Here is a 23411-nt window from a genome sequence, read left to right on the forward strand (position 1 = left end):
AGTTCTGCAGATATGGTAAGATTTGTCAATTAAAAATTTTGACAGAAACACAAAGTTTGGTCAATACGTAGGTTTAAGCACAGTGATAGACATAGGCTCCATTACTATGCCATTGAAATGCATCTATTCATTTTTAAAAATCTTAAGACAATCCTAATTCTCTTAATTATAACTGCATAAAAAGTCACCTGTTGAGATGATAATTATGGCCTTGTAGAGGGATAAAAATTAATTCTTGAAATGAAAATTCAATTACCTGACGATTACTGCGGGGCAGACGTGCTAAACGCACTCCTGACATATCGAATAATCGAACCTGACGATTGTCATGAGGAAGTGCTATAATCCTCTGATTAACGGAAACACTTATCCTGAAATGAGGACAGAGTCATTTCATGAATACTTCAGATCAAGTACACATTTTAATACATCAGCGTTATGCTAGAATTCAACAACAAACTGGACACATTCAACGTCTTCTAATCTTAGACGCAAGTAAGTTACCTGGGTACACATTCAGCTGCATATAACATGGCTAATGTACAGCTCAATTATTGTGACTTATTGGGCCTGAATTTGCGCCCCCTACGGGCGGGTACGAGGTGCCCATAGGGGTCGTGCAAGTTCCGGGTTTCGGTATGTGAAGCGCATGCGTCTAAACCCGGAACCTGCGATGTCAAGAAGCCGAAGGAGATCCACTGCACCGAAACTGAAGGGCCTCCGCGGGCGGAGAGTTGGGCTATTTGCCTAATTCCTTCAAATTCTTACGAATGAAAATAAGTAGGCGTATGCCTGCTTTTATCAGCATAAGACTTTTAAAGTACAGAAAAGTAAACGTAAAAAATAATTTAAAAACAGTTGAAATCCTGTGAAATAAGTTATTTTAAACCCTTTAAAATATTTAAAGTTATTTCAAAAAAATTCAATTTTTGTTGTAAATAATTCATTAAATTCCATTTTAATTAATTTTAAACATATGATGGTTTTTGTTTTCGTTATTTATACATATATACGGAACCACCATAAATGTGAATGGGATCCCCTAATCTGATAGGTTGGGCAGGTCCACATGATCACAGTGATGCGTACGAAACCCATACGCTCTTGAGATACGTGGGCCTGTACGAAAGTCTTCGCGTAGAGGCCCAGGACCACACACCTCTGAACCTCCGGGACCACCAGGTAAATTCGTAGAAATATTTGCGGTCGGAGGCATCCGGCCGCGCGAAGTCTCCGACCGCAATTTCTGGGCCATTGTTTCAATTTTCAGCACAAATGATTAAAGAAATGTTATTATTCGGAGTCTTCTGTTTTTATAACTGTTCTATACAATGGATCAATGATAAATCAATACAGCAACAGCCAATGAGGCATAAAGAGCAGGAAAAAAACAATTTACTCCAGGCTGGAAAATGTTCACATTATTATAGACATAGAATATACAGCACAGAAACAGGCCATTCAGCCCAACCAGTTCATGCCAGCATTTATGCTCCACTCGAGTCTCCTCCCGTCTTTCCTCGTCTAACTCTATCGGCATAACCCTCTCTTCCCTCATAGGCTTATCCAGCTTCCCCTAAATGCATCTATACGATTCGCCTCAGGTAGCGAGTTCCACATTCTCATCACGCTCCGGGTGAGAGACTCGGCCTGTTCACTCTCTCCCAATATAAACTCACAGTTCTGGTATTATTCTTGGAATTCTTTTTTTTCACCCTATCCAGTGCCTCTACATCCTTTTTATAATATGGCGACTAGAACTGCATACAGTACTCCAAATGAGGTCTACCCAAGGTTCGATACAAGTTTAGCATAGCTTCTCTAAAATTCAAGCCCTCTAGAAATAAACCCTGTGCTTGTTTAGCTTTTATTATAAGAACATAAGAAATAGGAACAGGGGTAGGCCATACGGCCCCTCGAGCCTGCTCCACCATTTAATACAATCATGGCTGATCTGATCAGGGACTCAGCTCCACTTCCCCACCCGCTCCCCATAACCCAGTATCATTTAAGAAACTGTCTATTTCTGACTTAAATTTATTCAATGTCCCAGCTTCCACAGCTCTCTGAGGCAGCGAATTCCACAGATTTACAACCCTCAGAGAAGAAATTTCTCATCTCAGTTTTAAATGGGCAGCCCCTTATTCTAAGATCATGTCCTCTAGTTCTAGTCTCCCCCATCGGTGGAAACATCCTCTCTGCATCCACCTTGTCAAGCCCCCTCATAATCGTATACATTTCGATATCATCTCTCATTCTTCTGAATTCCAATGAGTAGAAGCCCAACCTACTCAACCTTTCCTCATAAGTCAACCCCTCATCCCCAGAATCAACCTAGTGAACCTTCGCTGAACTGCCTCCAAAAGCAAGTATATCCTTTCGTAAATAAGGAAACCAAAACTGCATGTAGTATTCCAGGTGTGGCCTCACCAATACCTTATATAGCTGTAGTAAGACTTCCCTGCTTTTATACTCCATCCCCTTTGCAATAAAGGCCAAGATACCATTGGCCTTCCTGATCATTTGCTGTACCTGCATACTGTCCTTTTGTGTTTCATGCACAAGTACCTCCAGGTCCCGCTGTACTGCAGCACTTTGCAATCTTTCTCCATTTAAATAATAACTTGCTTTTTGATTTTTTTCTGCCAAAGTGCATGACCTCACACTTTCCGACATTATACTCCATCTGCCAAATTTTTGCCCACTCACTTAGCCTGTCTATGTCCTTTTGAAGATTTTGTGTGTCCTCCTCACACATTGCTTTTCCTCCCATCTTTGTATCGTCAGCAAACTTGGCTATGTTATACTCAGGCCCTTCTTCCAAGTCGGTAATATAAATTGTAAATAGTTGGGGTCCCAGCACTGATCCCTGCTGCACCCCACTAGTTATTGATTGCCAACCAGAGAATGAACCATTTATCCCGGCTATCTGTTCGCCAATCCTCTATCCATGCTAATATATTATCCCCAATCCTTTTATCTTGTGCAGTAACCTTTTATTTTCCTATTGACCTGTGTCACAACTTTGTGATTTGTAAATTTGTACTCCCAGATCCCTTGGCTCCTCTACTCCATTTAGATTCTTATTTTCCAAGTAATGTGTGACCTCCTTATTTTTATTACCAAAATCTAATACCTCACATTTATCTATGTTGAAATTCACCTGCCAATTATATGCTCATTCTGCAAATTTATTGAGGTCTTCTTGTAATTTATTGCAAGGGGGTGGAGAAGAAAGAATTCCCTCTATTGTGTGTGCAAACACAAGCCCAAATTCAACTGCAATGAAAGACATTTTGGGGTGGAAATTCGGTTGGAGGCTAATTAGGGCACTAATGGTGGAGGGACGGTAAATTTTACGCTGGGAAAGGTTTGCGTCTGCAGCCACAAAATTCAGCAGCTGGGCCCCGAGTGTGGAGCGGAGCGCTAAGGGATGTGATCCACACCTCTCTCAGGGCGCTAGGTCGGCTGAGCAACTGTATATCCTGAGCTAAAGAGCCGGCCTCGGAGCGCCCTAACAGAGCTTTCTCTGAAAAATAAAATTGGTAAATCAGTGTCAGAGCAGTGGGAGGCATTCAAGGAAGAGATCCCGAGAGTACAGAGCAAGTATGTTCCCTTAAAAAAAAGGTGGGGCTAACAAATCTAGAGCCCCCTGGATGTCAAGGTACATACAGGGTAAGATAAAGAAATTAAGGGACGCTTATGACAGATACTAGGAACTCAACACTGCAGAAACCCTAGAGGAGTACAAGTGCAGTGGTGCAATTAAAAAAGATATCAGGAAAGCAAAGAGCATGGAAGTAAAATCAGGGAAATCCTAAAGATGTTTTATAAATACATTAAGAGCAAAAGGCTAATGAGGGAAAGAGTGGGGCCGATTAGAGACCATAAAGGAAATGTGTGTGTGGAGGCGGAAGACAGGTGTATGATTCTTAATGATTAATATGCATCCGTTTTCACGAGAGGGGGGCGATGCAGACTTTGCAACGAGGAGGAGTGTGAAATATTAGATGAGATAAATATAGTGAGAGAGGAAGATTAAGGGGCTCAGTAGCATTGAAAGTGGATAAATCCCCAGGCCCAGATGAAATGTATCCCAGGCTGTTAAGAGAAGCAAAAGAGGAAATAGCAGATGCTCTGACCATCATTTTCCAATCCTCTCTGGTGGACTGCTAATTTTGTACCTTCGTTTAAAAAGGGAGAAAGGGATAGACCGAGTAATTACAGGCCAGTCAGCCTAATCTCGGTGGTGGGAAGATTAATGGAAAAAATCCTGAGGGACAGGATAAATCTTCACTTGGAAAGATATGGATTAATCAAGGACAGTAAGCATGGATTTGTCAAGGGAAGGTCGTGTCTAACTATCTTGATTGAATTTTGAGGAGGCAACTAGGAGGGTCGATGAGGACAGTGCGTATGATGTAATGTATATGGATTTTAGCAAAGCTTTTGATAAAGTCCCACATGGCAGACTGGTCATGAAAGTAACAACCCATAGAATCCAGGGCAAAGTGGCAAGTTGGATCCAAAATTGGTTCGAAGACAGGAAGCAAAGGGTAATGGTTGATGGGTGTTTTTGTGACTAGAAGGCTGTATACAGTGAGGTTCCACAGGGCTCAGTGCTGGGTCCCTTGCTTTTAGTGGTATATATCAATGACTGGGACTTAAATGTTGGGGGTATGATTAAGAAGTTTGCAGATGACACTAAAATTGGCTGTGTGGTTGATAATGAAGAGGAAAGTCATGGGCTGCAAGAGGATATCAATCTACTGGTCAGGTGGGCAGAACAGTGGCAAATGGAATTTAATTCAGAGAAGTGAGAGGTGAAGCACTTTGGGAGGGCTAATAAGGAAAGGATTTACACATTAGGCGGTAGGCCACTTAATAGTGTAGATGAACAAAGGGACCACAAAGCAGGCCAGGTGGATAAGGTGGTTAAGAAGGCATACAGAATGCTTGCCTTTATTGACTGAGGCATAGAATATAAGTAGAAGGGAGGTTATGCTTAAATTGTATAATACTTTGATTAGGCCACAGCTAGAGTACTGCGTGCAGTTCTGGTTGCCGTATTATAGGAAGGATGTGATTGCACTAGAGGGGGTACACAGAGGAGATTTACTAGGATGCTGTCTGGAATGGAGAATCTTAGTCTTGAGGACAGATTGGATAGGCTGGATTTGTTCTCATTGGAATAGAGGAGGTTGAGAGGAGACCTCATTGAGGCGTACAAAATGTTGAGGGGCTGGGACATAGTGGATAGTAAGGGCCGATTTCCATTGGTGATGGGGTCTATAACGAGGGGGCATAGTTTTAAGGTAGTTTGCGGAAGGTTTAGAGGGGATGTGAGGGGTGGGGGGGGGGCTTCTTTACGCAGAGGGTGTGGGGATCTGGAACTCGTTGCCTGGAAGAGTGGTGGATGCAGAAACCCTCACCACTTTTAAGAGATGGTTGGATGGACACTTAAAGTGCCGTAACCTGCAGGGTTACAGACCTAGAGCTGGTAATTGGGATTAGATTGGATGACCTTTTGCTGGATGGCGCAGATATAATGGTAAGTACTGCAGGGAACAGAATACGGCCAGCATGATCTCCTGGACTAGTTTCGATCGCTTGGATGAGTCAGAGAGGAATTTTCCCAGATTTTTTCTCCCTAAATTGGCCTGGGTTTTTAATCTGGTTTTTGCCTCTTCCAGGAGAGATGGGGTGGATGTGTTTAATGTTTCAGTATAAGGGCTGTCGCAGTTGTGTGAGACAGATTGGTTGGGCTGGGTGCTCTTTGCATTTTATCATTGTTCATAGGTTTATATGTAACCTTTAGGAATGCTAACCAGGGGCTGTGCAGCTCTTTGTCGGCCGGCGCGGACACGATCGGCCGAAATGGCCTCCTTCTGCGCTGTAAATTTCTGTTTCTATGTTTCTATTAGTCAATGCATGTAATACAAAAGCAAGGAGGTTATGCTTGAACCGTATAAAACATTGGTTAGGCCGCAGCTGGAGTACTATGTGCTGTTCTGGTCACCACATTACAGGAAAGATGTGATTGCACTGGAAAGGGTGCAGGGGAGATTTATAAGAATGTTGCCTGGACTGGAGAATTTTGGCTATGAGAAACGATTGGAGAAGCTGGGTCTGTTTTCTTTGGAACAAAGGAGGCTAAGGGAAGACCTGATTGAGGTGTATAAAATTATGAGGGGCCTCGATAAGAGTGGATAGGAAGGACCTGTTTCCCTTGGCAGAGAGGTCAACAACCGAGGGGCTTGGATTTAAAGTAATGGGGGGAGCTTTAGAGGAGATACGAGGGGAAACTTCTTCACCCAGAGGGTAGTGGAGTCTGGAACTCACTGTCTGAAAGGGTGGTCGAGGCAGAAACCCTCACCACATTTAAAAGATACTTGGATGTGCACTTAAAATGCCGTAACGTATAGGAGCAAGAACTAGAAAGTGTGATTAGGCTCGATAGCTCTTGGTCGACCAGCGGGGACACGATGGCCCGAAATGGCCTCCTTCTGTGCTGTAAATTTCTATGGGCTAAACTTTCACCATTTTCGGCGTTTTTCTCGGCGGTACAGCTGTTTTTGGGAGAGAAACCACCCGGCGAAAGTTTCCCCCTTACATTGTGAATGGTACCGCCAACATCTCAAAACATCCGCCGGGAGCAAACCACCAATGTGCACCACCGAGAAAATCGCCAGGGCGTAAGTTTGGCTTCAATGGAAGCCCATCCAGATCGCCGAGGGAACCCCACCCCCCTGTGAAAGCTGCTTAAACACGGCAGTAGGTGAGTACTCTGTAAAGAAAGGTAAGTTAAAGGTTCTTAATTTATTATTTTATTTGTAAAACGGCGTTTAGCTTTAAAATTGTCTTGGGAATGTTTTGGCATTTTTTATTTTTTAGTGAATTTTTAAAAATGTTTTCCCTCCTCCCTCGGCCCAACCGCAGCCTCGGACTAAATGTTTTTTTAAATTTAAGAGCCGCTCGTTTCACTTAGTTTCGCCTTTAACCGCGCGAGAATACTGGTGCAAGATCCAATTTCTCGCCGATTATTTTTAACTTAATTTTGGAAATTCTTACCAGCGGTACTTGCAAAACGTTAGTGGTTTGTCTGGGCGGGCAATCGGACATTGAGGGGCTCGTGGGAAAGTCTAGTCCTATGATTGCATAATTCTAAAAATCTTACAAAAAAACATTCCCAATATCTTGCTCGCTCCACATAAACATAAATCGCAAAAGAAAAAAAAAGAAAAACAATCACACTACCTGATGTATTCATTTCTTCCCTCACCGCTGCCGGGAAAGCTCGGACTTCCCACTTTCCCTGACAGTCCCACTAGGGCGCGATACAGGGCGCTACTGGGTCAGTGCCAAACAAAAATAATTGCGCTGTCGAAACTGGGGGTATTGCACACCGGCTCGACGTTCCCAGGCGGTACTGGTTAGTGCCACCGGCACCCTGAATGTGCCATGCGGCGCAAATCCTGGCGCACGCAACTCCAATCCCTTTAGCGCCGTTGTTCTGACCCGTTCCAGGGGCGCTAAGCGAACGAATTTCTACCCCTGATGTTTTTTCCTAGTTCTGAATATGTTCGCCACCAGTTTTAGTAGTATGTGAATCCAATTATCGAAAGTAGTTGCTACAATATAATAAACCAACTCAAGATAATTGATGAAAGCTACAAATGTATCTAAAACTATATATATAAAATGTCAGGTAGAAAAGAAACTCTTTATACAATAAATCAGCCAACATCAGCTGTTTGTGTAATCGCTGCTCCCTTTACCCCATCACTGATGGCAGAGCTACCTGGATCTGCTCCAGAATGCCCTTCCTAAATGTCTCTGCTTCTCTCTTCCTTAAAAGTTCTTTCAAACCCATCCATTCGACAGAGTTTTCAGTCATCGCACCTAGCGGGCAAAGTTCCCTACAAGGTGTGTAGCTGCGCACCTCTCTGCAGGTCCCACGCAACCTGGGACCGGCTCGTTCAATGTAAAGTTTTGCACATGTGGGCCACCCATCCCGTAAAGGAGTGTACACAAAAAAACATTGCGAGGAAGTGATTTTCCCCAGATACTTTAGGCACTAAGAATCCCCGAGGTGGCCAAGATGAGGTCTTAAGCTGAAACGCCGGTTTAGCCCGCATTTAGCGCAAGACACCATCTTGGTAAAGGAGTTGAAGCTTGCCAAGGATGTCTTGGAGCGGGTGCAGGTCATTTTGAAAAGGGAGGGTGAACAGCCAGTTGTCGTGGTGCATATAGGTACCAACGATATAGGTAAAAAATGGGATGAGGTCCTACGAGACGAATTTAGGGAGCTAGGAGCTAAATTAAAAAGTAGGACCTCAAAAGTAGTAATCTCAGGATTGCTACCAGTGCCACGTGCTAGTCAGAGTAGGAATCGCAGGATAGCTCAGATGAATAACGTGGCTAGAGGAGTGGTGCAGAAGGGAGGGATTCAAATTCCTGGGACATTGGAACTGGTTCTGGGGGAGGTGGTACCAGTACAAACCGGACAGTCTGCACCTAGTCAGGACTGGAACCAATGTCCTAGTGGGAGCGTTTGCTAGTGCTGTTGAGGAAGAGTTAAACTAATATGGCATGGGGAGGGGAACCTATGCAGGGAGACAGAGGGAAATAAAATGGAGGCAGAAGCAAAAGATAGAAAGGAGAATAGTAAAAGTGGAGGGCAGAGAAACCCAAGGCAAAAAACAAAAAGGGCCACATTACAGCAAAATTCTAAAGGGGCAAAGTGTGTTAAAAAGGCAAGCCTGAAGGCTCTGTGCCTTAATGCGAGGAGTATTCGGAAAAAGGTGTACGAATCAACTGTGCAGATAGCAGTTAACGGATATGATGTGATTGGCATCACGGAGACATGACTCCAGGGTGACCAAGGTTGGGAACTCAACATCCAGGGATATTCAACATTTAGGAAGGATAGACAGAAAGGAAACGGAGACGGGGTGGCGTTGCTGGTTGAAGAGGAAATTAATGCAATAGTAGGAGGGACATAAGCTTGGATGATGTGGAATCGGTATGGGTGGAGCTGCGGAATACCAAAGGGCAGAAAACTTTGGTGGTCTGTACACAACTCCCACTAAACAGTAGTAGTGAGGTTGGGGACAGCATCAAACAAGAAATAAGGGATATGTGCAATAAAGGTACAGGAGTTATCATGGGCAACTTTAATCTACATATTGATTGGGCTAACCAAACTGGTAGCAATGCGGTGGAGGAGGATTTCCTGGAGTGTATTAGGGATGGTTTTCTAGACCAATATGTCGAGGAACCAACTAGAGAGCTGGTCATCCGAGACTGGGTGATGTGTAATAAGAAGGGACTAATTAGCAATCTTGTTGTGCGAGGCCCCTTGTGGAAGAGTGACCATAATATGGTAGAATTCTTTATTAAGATGGAGATTCACACAGTTAATTCGGAAACTAGGGTCCTGAACTTCAGGAAAGTTAACTTCGACGGTATGAGGCGTGAATTGGCTAGAATAGACTGGCAAATGATACTTAAAGGGTTGACGGTGGATAGGCAATGGCAGACATTTAAAGATCACATGGATGAACTTCAACAAGTGTACATCCCTGTCTGGAGTAAAAATAAAACGGGGAAGGTGGCTCAACCGTGGCTAACAAGGGAAATTAAGGATAGTGTTAAATCCAAGGAAGAGGCATATAAATTGGCCAGAAAAAGCAACAAACCTGAGGACTGGGAGAAATTTAGAATTCAGCATGGAGGACAAAGGGTTTAATTAAGAGGGGAAAAATAGAGTATGAGAGGAAGCTAGCAGGGAACATAAAAACTGACTGCAAAAGCTTCTATAAATATGTGAAGAGAAAAAGATTAGTGAAGACAAACATGGGTCCCTTGCAGTCGGATTCAGGTGAATTTATAATGGGGAACAAAGAAATGGCAGACCAATTGAACAAATACTTTGGTTCTGCCTTCACGAAGGAAGACACAAATAACCTTCCGGTTGTACTAGGGGATCGAGGGTCAAGTGAGAAGGAGGAACTGAAGGATATCCTTATTAGGCGGGAAATTGTGTTTGGGAAATTCATGGGATTGAAGGCCAATAAATCCCCGGGGTCTGATTGTCTGCATTCCAGAGTACTTAAGGAAGTGGCCCTAGAAATAGTGGATGCATTGGTGATCATTTTCCAACAGTCTATCGACTCTGGATCAGTTCCCATGGACTGGTGGGTAGTTAATGTACCACTACTTTTTTAAAAAAGGAGGGAGAGAAAACGGGTAATTATCGATCGGTCAGCCTGACATCAGTAGTGGGGAAAATGTTGGAATCAATCATTAAGGATGAAATAGCAGCGCATTTGGAAAGCAGTGACAGAATTGGTCCAAGTCACCATGGATTTATGAAAGGGAAATCATGCTTGATGAATTTTCTGCAATTTTTTGAGGATGTAACTAGCAGAGTGGAAAGGGAGAACCAGTGGATGTGGTGTATTTGGACTTTCAAAAGGCTTTTGACAAGGTCCCACACAAGAGATTGGTGTGCAAAATCAAAGCACATGGTATTGGGGGTAATGTACTGACGTGGATAGAGAAGTGGTTGGCAGACAGGAAGCAGAGAGTCGGGATAAACGGGTCCCTTTTGGAATGGCAGGCAGTGACTAGTGGAGTGCCACAGGGCTCAGTGCTGGGATCCCAGCTCTTTAGAATATGCATTAATGATGGATGAAGGAATTGAGTGTAATATCTCCAAGTTTGCAGATGACACTAAACTGGGTAGCGGTGTGAGTCGTGAGGAGGATGCTAAGAGGCTGCAGGGTGACTTGGACAGGTTAGGTGAGTGGGCAAATGCATGGCAGATGCAGTATAATGTGGATAAATGTGAGGTTATCAACTTCGGGGGCAAAAACACAAAGGCAGATTATTATCTGAATGGCGACAGATTAGGAAAAGGGGAGGTGCAACGAGACCTGGGTGTCATGGTTCATCAGTCATTGAAAGTTGGGATGCAGGTACAGCAAGTGGTGAATGCGGCAAATGGTATGTTGGCCTTCATAGCTAGGGTATTTGAGTATAGGAGCAGGGAGGTCTTACTGCAATTGTACAGGGTCTTGGTGAGACCTCACCTGGAATATTGTGTTCAGTTTTGGTCTCTTAATCTGAGGAAGGACGTTCGCTGCACTCCCTCAATAGCAAGAAGGTTCACCAGACTGATTCCAGGGATGGCTGGACTGACATCCGAGGAGAGACTGGATCAACTGGGCCTTTATACACTGGAGTTTAGAAGGATGAGAGGAGATCTCATAGAAACATAAGATTCTGACGGGACTGGACAGGTTAGATGCGGGAAGAATGTTCCTGATATTGGGAAGTCCAGAACCAGGGGACACAGTCTTAGGATAAGGGGGAGGCCATTTAGGACTGAGATGAGGAGAAACTTCTTCACTCAGAGTTGTTAACCTGTGGAATTCCCTGCCGCAGAGTTGTTGATGCCAGTTCATTGGATATATTCAAGAGGGAGTTCGATGTGGCCCTTACCGCTGAAGGGTTCAAGGGGTATGGAGAGAAAGCAGGAAAGGGGTACTGAGGGAATGATCAGTCATGATCTTATTGAATGGTAGTGCAGGCTCGAAGGGCCCAATGACCTACTCCTGCACCTATTTTCTATGTTTCCATGTTACTCAGAACAACTACCTGGATTATCGTTAAGGGGCTGATTTCCACTTGAGTTGCCTGTTAGCGCTCATTAAGGAGGCTAAACGGCATTTTGGTGCCGAGTACATGAATGAACGCCCTCTAATAGCGACCAGCTGATTGAGAGTAAACAAGTCATGCAAAGGATTTCGAGTGTTACTTAAAGGTGTATCACCTGTTGAGTGATCACTTGCTGCTGGAGATTTTAAGCGGACTTTTGAAACACATGAGGCGACTCTCTAGGACACTCTGCATCCCAGAGTACTTAAAGAAGTGGCCTAGAAATAGTGGATGCATTGGTGATCATTTTCCAAAAGTCTATTGAATCTGGATCAGTTCCTATGGACGAGAGGGTAACTAATGTAACACCACTTTTTTTTAAAAAGGAGGGAGAGAGAAAACAGGGAATTATAGACCGGTCAGCCTGACATCGGTAGTGGAGAAAATATTGGAATCAATTATTAAAGATGAAATAGCAGCGCACTTGGAAAGCAGTGACAGGATCGGTCCAAGTCAACATGGATTTATGAAAGGGAAATCATGCTTGCCAAATCTTCTAGAATTTTTTGAGGATGTAACTAGTAGAGTAGACAAGGGAGAACCAGTGGATGTGGTGTATTTGGACTTTCAAAAGGCTTTTGACAAGGTCCCACACAAGAGATTAGTGTGCAGAATTAAAGCACATGGTATTGGGGGTAATGTATTGATGTGGATAGAGAACTGGTTGGCAGACAGGAAGCAGAGAGTCGGGATAAACGGGTCCTTTTCAGAATGGCAGGCAGTGACCAGTGTGGGTGCCGCAGGGTTCAGTGCTGGGACCCAGCTATTTACAATATATATTAATGATTTAGATGAAGGAAGTGAGTGTAATATCTCCAAGTTTGCAGATGACACTAAGCTGGGTGGCGGTGTAAGCTGTGAGGAGGATGCTAAGAGGCTGTGGGTGACTTGGACAGGTTAGGTGAGTGGGCAAATGCATGGCAGATGCAGTATAATGTGGATAAATGTGAGGTTATCCACTTTGGTGGCAAAATCAGGAAGGAAGATTATCTAAATGGCGACAGATTCGGAAAAGGGGAGGTGCAATGAGACCTTGGTGTCATGGTACATCAGTCATTGAAAGTTGGCATGCAGGTACAGCATGTAGTGAAGGCAGCAAATGGCATGTTGGCCTTCATAGCTAAGGGGTTTGAATATCAGAGCAGGGAGGTCTTACTGCAGTTGTACAGGGTCTTGGTGAGGCCTCATCTGGAATAGTGTGTTCAGTTTTGGTCTCCTAATCTGAGGAAGGACGTTCTTGTTATTGAGGGAGTGCAGCGAAGGTTCACCAGACTGATTCCCGGGATGGCGGGACTGACATATGAGGAGAGACTGGATCGACTGGGCCTATATTCACTGGAGTTTAGAAGGGTGAGAGGGGATCGCCCTTCTATGAGAGGGGATCTCATAGAAACATATAAAATTCTGACGGGACTGGACCGGTTAGATGCAGGAAGACTGTTCCCGATGTTGGGAAAGTCCAGAACCAGGGGACATAGTCTAAAGATGAGGGGTAAGCCATTTAGGACCGAGATGAGGAGAAACTTGTTCACGCAGAGAGTTTTAACCTGTGGAATTCTCTACCACAGAGAGTTGTTGAGGCCAGTTGAATAGATATATTCAAGAGGGATTTAGATGTGGCCCGTATGACTAAAGGGATCAAGGGGTATGGAGAGAATGCAGGAATGGGATACTGAGGTGAATGATCAGCCATGATCATATTGAATGGTGGTGCAGGCTCGAAGGGCCGAATGGTCTACTCTTGCACCTATTTTCTATGTTTCTATGCTGCTGGAGGTTTTAAGAGGACTTTTGAAACACATCAGGAGACTCTCTGGGACACTCTGTCAAGACTTCACAAACACTCTCACCAACATTTATTCCAAAAATTCTTTGAAGACTTTACCTAAAAAGGAGTGCTGTGCTACTCTACCTTATAGAAGTCACCAGAAGAAAAAGGAGTGCTTAGTCATCACCATCTTGCTAGGGGTTCCCCATTGGACTGCAGGAGGATGGGAAGAGAACATGAGGCCAGGTGGAACAGGACCAGATGCTGCAAGAGTGAGGGACAGGAGGGCAAGGGGAACTCCTTCCCTCAGGCAATTATGGTAATCAACAATCAGGACCAAAATTGCATGCTAAAACCAGATTTTCAAACAGGCATGTCTTATTAGCACAGAAACCATTTAGCACCTGTTTTCACCTTTCACCAAAATAACCCTGTAATCTTTCCCTTCCTGGCTTAGTGTCCATTTTCCTTATACCCATCTGTGAAGCACACTGGGACATTATTACTTTAAATGCACTTATATAAATGCAATAAAAACAGAAAATTCTGGAAATCTCAGTGGGTCAGACAACATCTGTGGCGAGAAAGAGAGTCAACGTTTAGGGTCGATGACCCTTCGTCAGAACTGGTGAATGTTCGAAATGAACAGATTCTTAAAGAGCACTGAAAGGGGGAGGGGAGGAAAGAATAAAAAGGTCTGATATAGGGTGGAAGACAGGAGAGGTTTGAGAGACAAAAGGGGTGATGGAGCGACTTGAGATGGTAATAGCAGAAGTGAGAAAAAGATTAGTTTAGATAGGGTGTGAATGGCAGGATAACTATCAGCTGCCATGAGAAAGAGAGAAAGAAAAAATACATCAGAGCAAAATATAGACAGAGGTTATAAGGTCTGAAATTTTTGAACTCTATGTTGAGTCCAGAAGGCTGTAAAGTGCATAAACGAAAGATGAGGTGCTGTTCCTCATATAAATGCAAATTGTACTTGATATCAGAAAGGGACAGTCAACTGAATGATTAAAGAAAATATATATATATTTTTTAAAAAGGATAGAAAGAAAGATGGGAAAATTGAATTAAAGTAGTTAGCTTCATTTGGATCTAGCATAGACATGATAGATGAATGTTTTCCTTCTGTGCTGTAATTTCTAGGAATACCTCAGGGCAAAATATCAAACCTGGTTTCATTATCAGCTTTCTCCCTGTTGATGTTTTGGGCTTACTCCTTAAAGACCTTAAAGGTCGAACACTGGAGGCAAAAACCTGGAATCATTTAAGTAACGATTGAATGCTGCAAGGGTCGTTCTGGATTGATGAATTAAAGTGAGCTGAATGGTCTTCCTCCTTTCTAATTAACGTGTGATAGTGGTTTACGCTCCACTCGGAACTCCTCTGCCCCAGGTGGGCAGAGGAAACGTTTCAAGGACACCCTCAAAATCTCCTTGATAATGTGTAACATCCCCACCCGACATCTGGAAGTCCCTGGCCAAAGACTGCCCTAAGTGGAGGGAGAGCATTCGAGAGGGCGCTGAGCACCTCGAGTCTCGTCGCCAAGTGCATGCAGAAAACAAGTGCAGGCAGCAGAAGGAGTGTGCGGCAAACCAGACTCCCCACCCACCCTTTCCTCCAATGACTGTCTGTCCCACCTGTGACAGAGACTGTAATTCCTGAATTGGATTGTTCAGTCACCCGAGAACTTCTTCCTCGGTTTCGAGGTACTGCCGATGATGATGATGAGTGTTAGTACGGACAGTGCTGGACAGGCCATCCCCCACCCCTCCCTTCATTCCAGTTTGTATTTAGCAACTATTGTACTGTGTGCTTGGGCATCAAAATTAGATTTTTAAAACATCCTACTGCTGCTTAAAAATAATAATGGTGTTAAAAAAGTTTTAAAAAAAAAACTAGTCTAAAATTCATCCTCCCACATTCTAATACTAAGACACAGAATACCTTGCTAAGCATTCTTACATTAGACTCCTAATGTGACCTTCAAGCAGAACATATTAATTGTCACCCATTCTTCGGCTGTTTATAGACTCTATAAAAGAACTGCAGTAGCCGACAGTTGGCAATTTCTTTTCTCTTCATAAGGAAGTGGGAATATGGAACACTACCAATTTTTCCTAGCGCTATTCATCATTCAATGTTGCACCATCAAAAACATCTTAAAATGGCAGCAACCCACGTGACATTGTCACTAGCAGAAAAGGCACTGCCTCAATCCAATGGCACGGGAAGTGTTTGGATCTGGTTTTCAGCTGGAGGCCAATTCTTCAATGCTAACCCACCTCTAAAGGACACAGAAATCAGAGAGAAGCAGGCAAGTTTTTTTTTTAAAGTCTCGACCAGTTGGAAAGAACATGCATTTATATTGTGCATTTCACAACATGAAGTTGTCCTAAGGCACTTCACAGCCAATGAATTATTTCTGAAATGTAGTTACTCTTTTGCAGGCAAACATGGCAGACAATTTGTGCACAGCAAAGTCCCACAAACAGCAAGATGAATGAGTAGTTAGGTCAGGACACCACAAGAATGCCCTGCTTTCCTTTGAACAGTGCCCTGGGATACTTTACATCTACCTAAACAGATTGCATACAACAATGAACGCTGGCCAGGACACCTGGAAAACTTCCCTGCTTCTTTCAAATAAATGTCACGTTTTCTTTTATATCCACCTCTCACTCTCTCAATACTGCACTGAAGTGCCAAACCTGCATGATGTAGTTAAGTCCTACAGTAGGGTTTGAACCCACAATCTTCTGATTCCGAGGCAAGACTGCCATCAGTCATATTTTTAAAAATAGAAAAATGCAGAAAAGAGGGGAAGAAACAATGGGACAATTTGGAGAGGTCTTAAAATTTAAAATTTCTGTAGTTTCATGTTGCAATATTGAAGCTTCTAATGATATTTGAATAGCTTTACGATAATAGTATTCTTCTCAGTGTCACAATTCATGAGCTAAAAACATTCTTTTAAAAAATAGATATTCCAGGATGATGAGGATTTCCCTGGGCCTGTTGGCAATTTAATTTCCCTACCCTCAATTTTCTCCCCTCTCCAAGATGTTGACTTTATAAAGCATTGGTTCAGTCCCAGCTGGAGTATTGGGTTCAATTCTGACCACCACACGTTAGGAAGGATGTTAAGGCCTTAGAGAGGGTGCAGGAGAAATGTAATAGAATGCTACCAGGTCAGTTATGTGGAGAGATTGAAGAAGCAGAGGAAAAAAAGGTTATGATAGAGATGTTCAAAATCACGAACGGTTTTGATAAAGTAAATAAGGATAAGCTGTTTCCAGTGGCAGAAGGGTCGTTAACCAGAGGACACAGATTTAAGGCAATAGACAAAAGAACTAGAGGCGATAAGGATTTTTTTAAAAACGCAGTGAGTTGTTGTGATCTAGAATGTAGTGCCTGAAAGTAGATTCAATAGTAACTTTCAAAGGGGAATTGAATACATACTTGAAGGGAAAAAATCTACATGGCTCTGGCGACAGAGCAAGGGAATGGGATTAATTGTAACAGCCAGCACAGGCACGATGGGTGAAATGGCCTCCCTTTTGTGTTGTATCATTCTATGATTTTATAAGGGTTCCTAGGCACGGTTTGCATTTTTCTATCTTGAATTGCCCTTTATTCATGTGCAAGCCTTGACAGTGAGTGTTTGCAGGCTAGTCAACGGTTGGGAACATCACAATTTTGTCCTTGTCCAACATTCATGGATGTGCACTTCCAATAATGACCTCGAGGTAATGATCAGAAGTGAGAAGCCTAACTCACTGGTGGAAGCCAACTGACACACTCCTACCATCACCCTGCTGAGATCAGCCAACTCAAGAGACCAAGGTTTGAATGCAAGACCCAATCTATATGACTCAACTACTTACTGAATAAAGTTGCTCAGTCTCCGAGTTAAAGGCAGTTTGACACTCCAGTGTAAGCAGTGCGAGAAGTGTGCAAAAAAAAAAACTGTATTGGCAGAAAGCAAGTTTTATGTCTGAAACAGATGGGTGACAAGGGAAGCATGACAAATGCATCCCATCTGTCTCTGGTGAGCTTTATAGAATATTATAGGATAATCACAATTAAAAAAATGAACTACAAAAATGAGCAAAGTTCACAAAAATCCCTGCAAAGAGTGCGTTGACAAAGGCATTTTTGGATTCTAACACTAATCCAGATCTAATAAGAAGGAAAGTACACACAGATGTGTAAATGTCATTGTAAACGGGAAAGCATCAGTTCAAAATTTACTTAAAGCTTTGCTTTTCCACTTTTACTTTAACCTTTACATTTCTGGATCTTGCTCTCAACTCTGTACTGCTGGGTTAGCTAAATTTATTTTAAAAAATTCCTTCTTACAAGAGTTACCTAGTATTACACTAATAAAGCTCAGAATTGACAGCATCAGCTTCCCCTCTCTTTCTCCCCCACCCCCCCACCCCAAAATATGGTTCTCTCCTCTCCTGAAAATACTGCCTCATACTGGGTACAGTTTTATGCCAAGAGCCACCCACATCCACGTCAACATTCTTCACGTGACCCGAGGCTAGATGTTTGGTAGGCTATTCGGGTAACGGGGCGAGGAAAGACATAAGAAAGACTTGCATTTATATAGCGCCTTCCACGATCACCGGACGTCTCAAAGCGCTTTACAGCCAATGAAGTACTTTTGGAGTATAGTCACTGTTGTAATGTAGGAGCCAACTTGCGCACAGCAAACTCTCACAGACAGCAATGTGATAATGCCCAGATAATCTGTTTTTAGTTATGTTGATTGAGGGATAAATATTGGCCAGGACATCGGGGATAACTCCTCTGCTCTTCTTCGAAATAGTGCTATGGGATCTTTTAAGTCAACCTGAGGGGGCAGCCGGGGCCTCAGTTTAACGTTTCATCCGAAAGACGAGGCCTCGGACAGTGTAGCACTCCCTCAGCACTGCACTGGAGTGTCAACTTAGATTTATCTGCTCAAATTCCTGTAGTGGGACTTGAACCCACAACCTTCTGAATCAGAGGCGAGTGTGCTACCCACTGAGGCACCGCTGACACTGTGACACAAAGGCTGAGCCTGATGCTGTCCTTACCTGATGTCCACAACCATGCACTTTCCAGCAGGTGTTTCAAAATGGAGACCAGAATAGAAACCCTGGGTATTTGTCTTCTCACGTGCCCAGAATTACTGGGGCTAAGTATAGCCAACTCCACTGAATGGAAATCATCTAACGCAACACTGATCACGGATCAAAGTGAATGATAACCCCATGAGGTAAATGAGGCAGCGCCATTCCCTCTGGAGCCACAGAGCCTTACCAAAAGAGGTGGATTATTTTCTAAACCACCAGATTATTCTCTCTTTCCACTGACAAACAGTACTATGTAAAGGTCCTTCACATTCAAGTATTTGTTTTGCGAGAAGTATCAATTGAAGCCAGTGTTAATCAAAGTTTATGCTTACAGTGCTGGAGGTGGAGGAAATTATATATTCACAAATTCTACATCTGGTTCAGCATCAATCAGTATTGAAATGTGAGCCAATTAATTGTGGCCACTTTGCTACTTGTATCAACCTACAAATCAAGCAAACAATAACAGATCTTCTAACTCATTGGGGGGAAAACTGCGGTCGGAGGCTTCCTTCGGACAAACGCCTCCGACCCAAAAGTTTTAAAAGAAAATACCTGGTGGTCACGGAGGAACCTATGATTGCGGTCGGAGGCCTTCATTCGATGCGAAACATACGGGGAGATGACATGATGAAATGCTGGAGTCACATGGGCCTGGACCACCAATCACCAGGTAGTATTCTCATTGATAAAAATGGGAACTCCATCTTTGCGAGTTCGCACTACAAGTACTACCAATGAGAAAATCCTCTTAAAACAAGAAACACAGCATAATAAATTTTAAAAAAAAACACCTCACATATTTAAAATTAATTGAAATTAAATGTAATTAAATGTTTTAGAAAAATAAATATTTCTTGGAATTTTTGTGTGTGTTTTATAATAGGGTTAAAAATAAACTTACCTTAATCGACAGGGTTTTTAAAAACATAAAAATGAATGATTAAATTTAATTTTTATGTTTTTTAAAACTCTTACATCCAATCTCTCTTGAGCGAATGTCTTTCTCCCCGGGATGCGGAGGATCTGTCAAAAGAAATCTTGACAGATCGGAAAAGCCGGTTTTCGCATTTCGTATGGACCCAGTGAGGCCGGAATGTTTGACTCAATGAGTCCTTAAGTAGCTAATTTGCATAATAAAATAAAACATCTTAATTCTGAAAGCCAACACTGATAATTTTGCAACTCTGAAAAACGATTCAAAATTATACAAAATCAACCACAAATGGCTCGTATATGCAGGATAGCAACTCATCATTGGCTCCGATAAGAAACCATTTTCTTCAAATTCGTAAAGTCAGAGGATGGATTTATATAAATAGGCTCATGAACAGTGCAACCTATACATAAGCCGAAAGTTGTGATTCTTCATGAAATATTAGATTTCTGGTTTAGCAGTTAATGAAAACTTGAAACGGTATTGATGCTATTTTTCCCCCTCAAGGCATAGGAAACAGTTAAATATTTTTTCACAGTACAAAACTGAATAGAAACGCAATAAATATTGCTGTGAATGCACTGCAGCATGTGACCTTAAAATCCTGTAAAATGATGTAGGCATGAATGATCAGAATTTAATTCCACTTTCACAATAATCATCTTTTCTCACAAGGATATAGTAGTGGCTCCGTCTATCTGTCCATGCCAAAATGACAGAAGCAGAATTGCTCGAGTGGCACCACTGATCTTCACCCAATTTTATGGGTGTGCTTCATAGATAACTTCTTTATTAAGCCAGGTTTGGTATTAAATAAGAAAATTGGAAACTAGGAAACTAGAATTTAAATAAATTATCTACAGGAGGGAAGTTCACGAGCATTGTAGCGCTTTTCCATTTCTTTCCTAATTCGAACCGCTACTCAACTTTTCTTCCTATAAGTATGAAATACAGGGGTTCAGCTAAAATATCTTCCAGTTCTGATGAAGGGTCATAGACCTGAAACGTTTGGGCCCAAATTTCCCCGTGAGTTGCACCGTTTTTTTTTTAAAGTGTAACTTGATTTTTCTGGTGCATCTTTTTAGTTGCAAAAATTTTTAATTTGCACCAGTGTAAGTGAGTTAGTTAGGTTTTTTGTTAGGTCAGTTTTTTTTCCCAAAAGGGGGCGTTCCCAGCCACTTATTCCATTTATGCCAATTTGGCCAGAAAAAAGTTGTACTAAACTAACTTAGGGCAGCGTATGTGTCCACCTTTGTCCACACAGAAAGACCTTACTTACAGTTAAGGAATCGGTGCAAGTAATTACGTTTAAAGCACACCAAGCACCAAACAAAGCACAAAAAGTAATAAGTAATTAATTAATAAAATAGAAGAAACCCTGCACCTAAAGCACCAAAATCAATCAGTATATAACAAATAAAAAATATAACTCCTACCTTAGGGAACGCAGCAGGCTGCTGATGGGGGAGCCCATTCGGCCAGGGCTAGGGACGGCATGTTTCAGGCCCCTCCCACACAGCCTGTAGTGCGTGTTGGCCGAAACGGCCTGCCAGGAGCTACTGCACATGCGCGCAGACTCCAGTGCGCATGTGCAGAGGTCCCGGCACTCTAGCTCCGCCCCCTCTCTTCTGCGCCATGCCAGCTCCACAGACGGCCTGAGAATCGGCCATGATCGCACAGATTTTTTTTGGTGCTGCTTCTGAGGTAAAATGTCGACGAGGGGCTCGGAGGTGCGCCGAAAAAAACGGAGGGCCAAATTTGGGCCGGTTATCCCTGCCTTCCTCTCTCCACAGATGCTGCTTGACTTGCTGAGTGTTTACAGCATTTTCTGTTTGTATATTTATACAGGGGTTTAAGTAGTGCGCAATGCACTAGTTGTCAGCTCTGAGACTCAGGTTTAAATCCAGCCCAGATTGATGCACTGAAAGTCTTATCTGATGGCTGGGTGTAGGGGTCCTACAAGAAATGAATTTGGGAAGTTAGAACTCAGTACAGTTGTACCTCTCCAGTCTGGCACCCTTGGGACCTGACCAGTGAATTTTCCGGACCACGGGAGGTCACGCCGATCCTAGCATTGTGGCCCTAGACTTACCGGGTTCTGCTGACAACGACCCAGCTTCTGCGTATGCGCAGAAGCCTACTGTGTTGCATTTCTCAGGCCCATCTTCGGCACCTCAGTCAGCCGCCATGTTCCTCGCTCCCTCTCCGCGCCGACCAAGGAGGGAACACCGGACGGAGGCAGTGGGGAGAAGAGGAGCAGCCAGCCCCAGGACACAGCGCAGGTCGCGACGCCCACCCCCCCCACCTCCCACCGGGAATGATGCTGGACCAGGGACAGGAGAGGTACAACCTGTACCTAGTGGACGCAAGCCCACGCAAAAAAATACCCCTCATTCTGCACTAAGTGGTAATCTCGCTCAGATTGGTCACAGGATATCTTGTGCAAGAATGGAAAAACATCATACTGGTGAAGTTGGAATTACTTGGGGTTAAGGCACATTAAGGGAGTATTACTCTGCATCGAACCTTGCTATATCTGACCAAGGAGTGGTTGATGCTGTCAATGTGTGCTGAAATGGATAGCGTCTATCTATCTCTATATAGTAAATATGTGTGTACAACCAACAGGAAACCCCACTTCAGTAAGAATTACATTCAATCTATCATGAGCAACACCCATTAAGTTACAGAAAACCAATACACTGTACGAAAGGTTATCTGGCAAAAGGCCGAATTGGCTTATAATCATAAGAACATAAGAAATAGGAACAGGAGTAGGCCATACGGCCCCTCGAGCCTGCTCCACCATTCAATATCATGGCTGATCTGATCATGGCCTCAGCTCCACTTCCCCACCCGCTCACCATAACTTCTTATCCCCTTATCGTTTAAGAAACTATCTATTTCCGTTTTAAAATTATTCATTCAATGTCCCAGCTTCCACAACTCTCTGAGGCAGCGAATTCCACTGATTTACAACCTTCTGAGAGAAGAAATTTCTCATCAGTTTTAAATGGGCAGCCCCTTATTCTAAGATCATGCCCTCTAGTTCTAGTCTCCCCCATTAGTGGAAACATCCTCTCTGCATCCACCTTGTCAAGCCCCCTCAATCTTGTACGTTTTGATAAGATCACCTTTCATTCTTCTGAATTCCAATGAGTAGAGGCCCAACTTACTAAACCTTTCCTCATAAGTCAACCCCTTCATCCCCGGAATCAACCTAGTGAACCTTCTCTGAACTGCCTCCAAATTAAGTATATCCTTTCGTAAATATGGAAACCAAAACTGCATGCAGTATTCCAGGTGTGGCCTCACCAATACCTTATATAGCTGTAGCAAGACTTCCCTGCTTTTATGCTCCATCCCCTTTGCAATAAAGGACAAGATACCATTGGCCTTCCTGATCACTTGCTGTACCTGCATACTATTTTTTTGCGTTTCATGCACAAGTACCCCCAGATCCCGCGGTACTGCAGCACTTTGCAGTCTTTCTCCATTTAAATAATAACTTGCTTTTTGATTTTTTCTGCCAAAGTGCATGACCTCACACTTTCCAACATTATACTCCATCTGCCAAATTTTTGCCCACTTACTTAGCCTGTCTATGTCCTTTTGCAGATTTTTTGTGTCCTCCTCACACATTGCTTTTTCTCCCATCTTTGTATCGTCAGCAAACTTGGCTACATTACACTCAGTCTCTTCTTCCAAGTCGTTAATATAGATTGTAAATAGCTGGTTCATATAATTAAGGAAGGATATACTTGAATTGGAGGCCGTTCAAAGAAAGTTCACTAGGTTGATTCCGGACATGAAGGGGTTGACTTATGAAGATAGGTTGAGTAGGCTGGGCTGA

At 43.1% G+C, this 23411-nt stretch overlaps 1 protein-coding gene across 7 annotated transcripts in view; it reads right to left on the reverse strand.

Moving 5' to 3' along the window:
• wdr37 (WD repeat domain 37) overlaps nucleotides 1-23411 on the reverse strand; it is a 156408-nt gene that overhangs the window by 6031 nt on the left and 126966 nt on the right. For all 7 annotated transcript variants that reach the window (XM_070881576.1, XM_070881578.1, XM_070881574.1 and 4 more), the window contains one exon: nucleotides 257-371. In XM_070881576.1, coding sequence (XP_070737677.1) covers nucleotides 257-371 — 115 coding nt within the window. The remainder of the gene's footprint in view (nucleotides 1-256; nucleotides 372-23411) is intronic.

Source organism: Pristiophorus japonicus, chromosome 5 (genome assembly GCF_044704955.1).
Source record: "Pristiophorus japonicus isolate sPriJap1 chromosome 5, sPriJap1.hap1, whole genome shotgun sequence".
Classification (NCBI taxonomy): Eukaryota; Metazoa; Chordata; class Chondrichthyes; family Pristiophoridae; genus Pristiophorus; species Pristiophorus japonicus.